Consider the following 7,672-nt stretch of genomic DNA (forward strand, 5'->3'; position numbering starts at 1 on the left):
AACATAACACTGAACAAACCCCTAACAGTTAAAGCCTACTTTTAATCAAAATATAAAGCAAATAACTTGCTATTATTATGCAGTGCCCCTTGTGCTGCTGCCTCCTGTTTTTTTTTAAAACCTTTCTCCATCAACTCTCCATCCCCACCTCCATAATCTATTGGTTTGGTGGGGTGTTATAAGAAGGAGTGGTCATTTGCGCCCAGTTCATCTTTCATAGAAGCTGACACTACAGCTTCTATGAATTAGAAGAGAAGTATGGGAAATTTTTTTTTTTTTTGGGGGAATCATACTTACCTAGGTGGATACAGCATCAGTCCAATGCTGCATCTGTCCCACCAAACACCGTTGATTGCTCGGTTCTCAGAGCTCCCTGAGCAGAGAGCTGGTGACTGTCAGTCACCGGCCTCTGCTCTGCCCCCACCCTGAGCTCATTGGAGCACTGGGCTGTGGATGGGGACAGGAGCGGCTGGCTCGGGCTCTCAGCAGCTCACTGAGAGGATGAGCTTGGTGCCGGTCCATGCACCAGGGTGGATCCTGACCATATGGATGCGATCTTTTCCGAGCCTTGGCCGTTTCTGTGACATCAGCCTACAGCCGGCTTCAGCCCACTTTGTGCTAAAAACGGGTCACAGTGCAGAATGAACTGCAATCCTGTGATCCACAGGAGAAGTACAGCCAAACAAGCTTTGGCTGTACTTCTTCTTTAAGAATGGGCAGATGATTGGAAGTTCCATCCCCTCTATTCATATGAATCCTGGTCTGCGACTCTCCCTACCCATAGGCGCTCAAGCAGGCTGTCACTGGGTATGTCACAGCCACCATCACTGCAGCTTCTCTCCTTCCAGTGAGCAGAGGAGTAGCCACGCAGGGAAAGTAGGAGGAAAGAGAGATGGCTAGAGGACATTTTGACATGGCTGAGTTTGCAGCTACATGGAGCTAGAGGAGAGTCAATCCCACCGCCGAGGAGAGTAGGAGATCAGTGATTGGCCATAGGGCAGCTGCGCAAAGCCCACTCATAGAGTGCAGGAAAGACAGCTGAAAGCCGCCTGGGACTATGGGGAATGTAGTCCCCAGAACATAGCCTTTATAAGCCAAGTATTAGATGGGACAGCAAGTCCAAGCATAATGGGGTGTGGCAAAAAGAGGAAAAAGGAAGAGAAGCCCAGGGTTTAGGGCAGCCTCACATGTGAATTGAGAGGTGACGAGGTGACAGGGCTGCTTGTTGGCAGGTGCAGTGTACTTTCTCCACTGCAGAAAGTAGCAGCATTGCAGAAGGAAGGAAAGTCAAAAGGAACATGGTTCCTCTATGGTTTTCTGAGTCACTGGGGGAGCTATCCTTTTGGAGGCTGGCACCTCATGTGACTCTGGTGGCCATCTTGGGACTGGCAGAGTCTATTTGAGACCCTGGTCCTAGGCTTGATGTGGATTTTGCCTGTGGGAAGTGTAGGGACAGTCTGTCAGTAATTAGCAGCAGGAGAGGTTCCAGATGGATAGGAAAAGTGCAGGGATATGCCATCTTTCCTGGAAGCCTCCCCGTTTAGGTACAGACTGGCCATGCCACATTCTGCCCCTCAATACAGATGCTGTCGATGCACCCGAGATGTACTGTTATATACTTTGCTGCAACACTCTGTGAGTGTGCCCGTTTGGGTTGTCCTCTCGCTAGGTAGTTGTGCTTTACTGAGCTTTAACTTCAATACAGTTCTGTTACTGCAGGTGGACACTGAGTGTTTACTGCCGACACACACCACACTGCACCTACCCACATGCTGAGTTGGAGATGCTGCCTGTCATGAGAGTTTGCCACAGTGACGGAGAGAGGAATGGAGAACAGAGAAATCCAGAAGCCCGGAAGAAAGGGGCATCGCAGAGATCAAAACTACAGTACCTGTAGTAGCCAATGATACTTGTTCCAGATGCCAGAGAGCAGAATGGGGGTTAGTAACAGAGTGCTTGGTGCATAGTTGCAAGAGACCGATGTCCTCAACTTCCTTACCCACCTCTTGAGGGGACACAGTCACCCTAACCTGAGACATAGTTTGGGAACTTGAGTGCTCCAATGCAGAACTCTGGGCCCCAATGAATGATACTACACTTGGTAGTGTGAGGGGTTTGGAGAGACATAAGGACCTTTTAACTTTCAGTACTGTCTCTTTAATTAGAACCCCCTAGACTTAGGGTTCAAGTGCAGAGACTCTTGGTACTTTCATTGTTTGTGGTGTTGTACAAATGTGTTCATTTTTGTAAATTTATGTGGCTGTTCTATTATTGTTGCCTTGTTGGGAATATTTCCCATAAAAAAACCTCCTTCTTCATTCTTGGTGTGTCAGAGGGTGTGGCATTGCCAGAAGGATCGTTCTCATCCGGAACTAGGGGATCCATACATCAGTGGCTCCCTTGGGAATGCTACACAAAAATACTGTTTCATTCATAGAATCTGTAGTACAACTTCCATAAATGGAGGAGCTAGGCAGAAGAGCAAGAATAGTAGGGCATTCTTAAAAGCTCCCTCAGCTCTATTAACCCCTGCTGCACCAGAAGATTAGAAGAAAAGAAGTATGGGTTTATAAAAATAAAAGTAAACATCCATACTCACCTCTATGTTGCAGCAATAGTGTGATGCTGCAGCTGTCCCATGCTCTAAGAGCAAGAACTGATCGATCACACGACCGCTGATTGCTCAGTTCTTGGCCTGTTCTAAGTGGAGAACAGGGACTGTCTGCCCCTGCTCTCCACTCTACCTCTCCGGTGCTCACTGGAGCACTGGGCTGGGGAGGGGGTAGGCACAGCTGGCTCCAATTCAGCCTTAGCCCGCCATCGGCTGGCTCTGGGCCACAGGAGAACAAAAGTAAATGTACTCCTGTGACCCATATGAAGAGTATGGTCAAAAAGCTTTGGCCATACTTCTCTTTTAACCCTATCTTTCCTATTAACTTTTACACTCAACCTAACGTTTCACACAAAATTATATATAGTCATTAAAGGTCCACCTTTAAACCAGTTCTATAATCATTAGGGAAAAATATTTTTAAAAAGTGCCTTAATCAATCTCCATATTACCCTCTGGTAACCCCTAGTAAAGTAAGACTCACACAGGGAGAGGAAATAGCAGTAATATAAGCCAGTTAGGTTATATTGCATTACGTAATGCTGTAAATCTAAGGACTTGTTCACACTTGACTACATTTCTAACGCATAACAAACGCTCCTGTAGCGTTAGTATGGGTGTTAGACTCACTTTAATGGGCTTTAGTATGGGCATTAGACAGGCATTTTACCAGCGTTAATGAGGAGTTAAAAATGCTGCCCAAACGCATTATGGGCAGTTTTGAACCATTTGACGAGCGTTAAGGAGCGTTAAAACTGCTCCACAAACGCCTATTTCATTAGAGTTACTAAGCTAATCTTAATGCCCCACAACTGCTTTGCAACTGCCTGCCCGAGCATTTGTGAAGCATTACCATAGACGGCTTCAAATGCCTCCTGACTCAACATGAGGCTTCAATTTTGAAGCGACGTGATGCTAACGCTTCATGTTTTGACAGTGTGAACAGTACTGTGTGCTGTCTATTGTATCTTGTGCAAAGGCATTTGAGGGGCGTTTTTAATGCCTGCTTTAAATGCCAGTGTGAACTTAACCTAACATAGACCTAAAGAAAAGAGAGCATTATGATGACATCATCAGTATGCTGCTGCTTTACTATCCAATCACAGGCTTGGGCAGGCCCATGACCAAGTTGTAATACATTAACTAAATTAGATAAAAGTTAGGTTGAGGACCTGAAAGGGCTCTTTGGCAGGAGTGAATAAAATCCTAAGGCTGAAGAAAATGACAAGTCCACTTACAAAATCAATCCTTTTTAAGGCCAATGCTGACTTAAACATACCTAGTGCATTAAAAAACCCAGAGATGAGCATTTAATCAGAAAACATCCAGATTTCAGGTTATAGCAGTGTACTGCAGTCTTTGTGAATAAGTAACATTTATGAATGATTATTGGTGTTGGCCGGGTTCTGGATTTTTTTAAATGAATGGCTTTTGTATCAAATAGTCAGTGAAAATAAAAGCTATTTGTCTGGAAAGGACATCAAGGAAGAAAACACAATGATATACAATACATATTTCCCTGTATTTAAAGTTATATACTCTAAGTGCCCCTTTATTGCTGGGTGTGTACCAACTGGGTGAATGTCTTTTACTTCCGGTCTGAAGTGACAACCTATGTGACAGGGTATGGCAGGGTGTCACTGCAATTGGACTCTTTCCAAATGGAACATAGACAGCAATAAAAACTTTCTATTTTTATCCAAAACAAGAAGAAGGTGTTTCAAGAAAACACAAAATAGGGAAAGCAAGCCCAAACTGTGATATTGCAAGACACTGGAATTTGGAACATTGCATATAACAATACAAAACTCATTGTCTTCTTCAATAGGAGAGGGGGTAACATACAATTTCCAGCAATCCACAGCAAAACAGAATTAAGCTACCTATTGATGAACGGTCCTCAATTAAATCTGATTGGCCTGCTAATATCAACTGATAACCAGATGGGAGTAAAAATGTGACTCTGCAGATCCTAAGTAACTGCAAGCCTCAGTATACCCAGCCTGGTAGGGCTTCTAAGATAGCGGAGGCCCACTGCTTGCTGAGATTATATGGATCTTTTTTTTTTTTTTTTTTTTTTTTAATATTTTCTGCTGGTTACAAATTATATTATGGATATGTTATGTGTATTTAAATGCAAATGTACCCATATATTATGCAACCAACTGATAGGACAAAGTACTTATTAAACATATAAGCACAATAAAAAACAGGATAATGTCTTCAAATGCTTCCTTTTGCAAAAATAAGAACATCCAGTTAAATGCTACATTATTATTGATAAGAGTTTATACAATTATTTGTCGGTACATAAACGAGTTGCTGGATTGGATTGCTGTTGTTAACAATGGGATACAATCGTACATTTTGTCAAATCAATATAAATATCAGGAATAGCAGAATTTTTTACTTCTGCAAAATACCAACATCTAATTACAAAAATTGCCACAAAAATCACTTTTTTATTGATATATAAAAATAAATATATAATATAATATAATATATTATAATATAATATAATATAATATAAGGTATAATTATAGAATATAATATAATAATATATAAACTTTTATTTGAGTGTGTAATGTGTTGTATTGTGATAGTAATATTTATAGTTTTATATAATTATATATATATTTTTTTTTTAAATATTGAGCAATATGTATAGCTCCACCTACTTAATCATAAAGGAACATTTTTGAACACCGTTTGTATGGCTCCTCCCACTGTCCTGGCAAAACCCATTTTCCTGTTGCCCCTCCCACTACCACCTTTCTAGTCTGAACCGTAATCCGTCATATTACGGAGGTAGGTGTATTCCATGATATTACCTATCCATAAAATTTCAGACTGCTCTGTGCTTGGGATTTCTGGGTATAAAGTTACATTATTGCTCACAACAAAGGTTGAACTACAGTTAAATTTTCGCTATGAAGTTTTTAGAAAAAAATTTTTATTTAAAGCAATAAAAGTGAACCCAAACATATTAAAGTTATTTAAACCAGATAATCAATTTTAAAAATGTGAGATCAAGATAGAAATGTAACCTTGCCTAGTGGGTACTGGTAAAAAAAGGGGGGTTAATGGCCAAAAGACTAAATCTGCTGTAGAACTACAAGGTACAGCATGCACTGAAGCCTGGGATCTGTAGAAAAGCGAAGATGGAATAAAAAAAGCCTTGAACGCCTGTACTGGGAGTAAGTAAGTAAGACAGGATCATTAGGTAAGCACAGCCTGGAGATGCAATCTGTTCTATGAAAAATTGCTTTCAGATGAGTTTTGTTAAAGTGACCGCATTGTACTTTCTGTGTTATTACCTTGATAAGATGAAGTCCTGTCAATTTCAGGGAAGACGATATTGGTATTAGGTCCAGTCCCGGGTTCTGGGGGGACTTTGATGGGCCCTTGCCCCTGCTGTTGCGCTGTGCCACCCCCTAGAAAAAGAAAGAGGTGCAGCAGGGTAAGCGGGAGGTCTCCCCGCAGCATCTTCATAGTTTTCCCCTGTATCCCAGGCAGGAGGGGAGGAAAGGTTTCAGTGAGCGCCTAACTAGTGAATGCTGAGCTAGAAGGGAGAGAGAACTCACAGACAAGTTCCAGGGAGGGGGGAGTGCTGAGCTCACAGGGAACAGGGGAGTGCTGCTACTTCTCATGAAGGGGAGTGATGGGATGAAAAGGGTGGAGTGACACAAATGGAGGGGATGATATTAGTGGAAAGGAGGGCTTTCCTAGGAAGTTGTGTTCCTATGTCCCTGATTCTGACAAAGACGTTTTAGGGCCAGAATTTAAATAGAGGAAAAAGATCTCTAGAACCATATTTGAAGTGACGCTGACAATGCATTCCTCATACATCATGTGTCCTACAAAAGTGGGAATTCATCACAACTGGAGCAACTTTACGGAGGAATCAATCAGCTTATAACTTCAATTTGTTCAGTCATAGTGATAATAAAGCCAAAAAAACAAAAATGTAATATATTACAGCTTGCTTATTCTTAACTGTTGTGGCCGCATTCTTTTTTTTTTTTAACCTTAGTTTTCAGCTGGTGATCAGGTCAGTAAGACCCCTTTCACACGGGCTTTCCGATCAGATTCGCTTGTCAGTTCTTCAGGCGGACCTGATCAGGTGCTCCATGCAGCCCTATGGAGCAGCAGATGTCAGCGGCGACATGTCCGCTGCTATCCGATCTGATCCTACCCGTGAAATTCAGACCGATGGAAACCCTTTTTTCTATCCGTCTGGAGGATCAGGTCAGATAGGGCCGGTCCTTTATCATCCAATCTCCCATAGAGGAGAGCGAGGCCCTGACAGGTCTGTCTCTGCTAAATAAGGTGAGACTGAACTGTCATCCACCTGCCCAGCGGGGATCAGCAGATCGATCCCAGCCGGGCGGAAAGCCCATGTGAAAGGACCCGAAGTTTGATATGTTTCTTTAACAGACCAAGCAGTCCAGACAAAATGTTAGTTATAAGGTTGAGACCAATCATTCAACCTTGACAGGTGTGTATACAATGAAAAATCTCCCCTGCTGTAACTGCCCATAGTGTTAGCAGGAGTTTGACTTTCATTTATTAGTCAAGTCCATCTAAATCTGCTAGCGCCTACCCTCTCCTCAGATTGATATGCTGCTGCCCAAATGTGTCTCATTGCTCCTCCATCCAGAGTGGAGACACTCTAAAACAGGAGATATGCTACTGGTAGGATCACCAGGTGATAATAAAGGAAAAGAGCCTAAAAAAAGAAACTAATGTAGCCACCACTTTTAAGGATTGGCAAGGTGCAATATATTACATCTTTGTTTTTTGAGTTCTAAACACCCTTTCATGTTTAGGAAAAGAAAGCTAGAAGCTGATCCAGACTCTGGTTGCTCAATTTTGATAAAGTCCTTTCTGAAAGATTATCTTCTGATGCCTGAATTGATTCTACCAAAATTATTATAGCAACATTAAAAATCTCTGGAACAACAAAAAAATATATATAATGTTCAAATGAAAATGAAAACCCCATTATAATCAATGTGTGTTCATAATACAAATGGTGCCTGCACTAAGGTGCAGTTTTTC

The 7,672-nt window shown here is 42.0% G+C and overlaps 1 protein-coding gene across 1 annotated transcript in view; it reads right to left on the bottom strand.

Annotated features, from left to right (window-relative positions):
* COL6A1 (collagen type VI alpha 1 chain) overlaps positions 1-6,277 on the bottom strand; it is a 72,354-nt gene extending 66,077 nt beyond the window's left edge. The window contains exon 1 of the mRNA XM_082260059.1: positions 5,929-6,277. Coding sequence (XP_082116185.1) covers positions 5,929-6,103 — 175 coding nt within the window. The 5' untranslated portion in view covers positions 6,104-6,277. The remainder of the gene's footprint in view (positions 1-5,928) is intronic.
* Positions 6,278-7,672: the final 1,395 nt, after the last annotated feature.

Source organism: Pelophylax lessonae, assembly GCF_965119305.1.
Source record: "Pelophylax lessonae genome assembly, chromosome: 6".
NCBI classification, from domain to species: domain Eukaryota; kingdom Metazoa; phylum Chordata; class Amphibia; order Anura; family Ranidae; genus Pelophylax; species Pelophylax lessonae.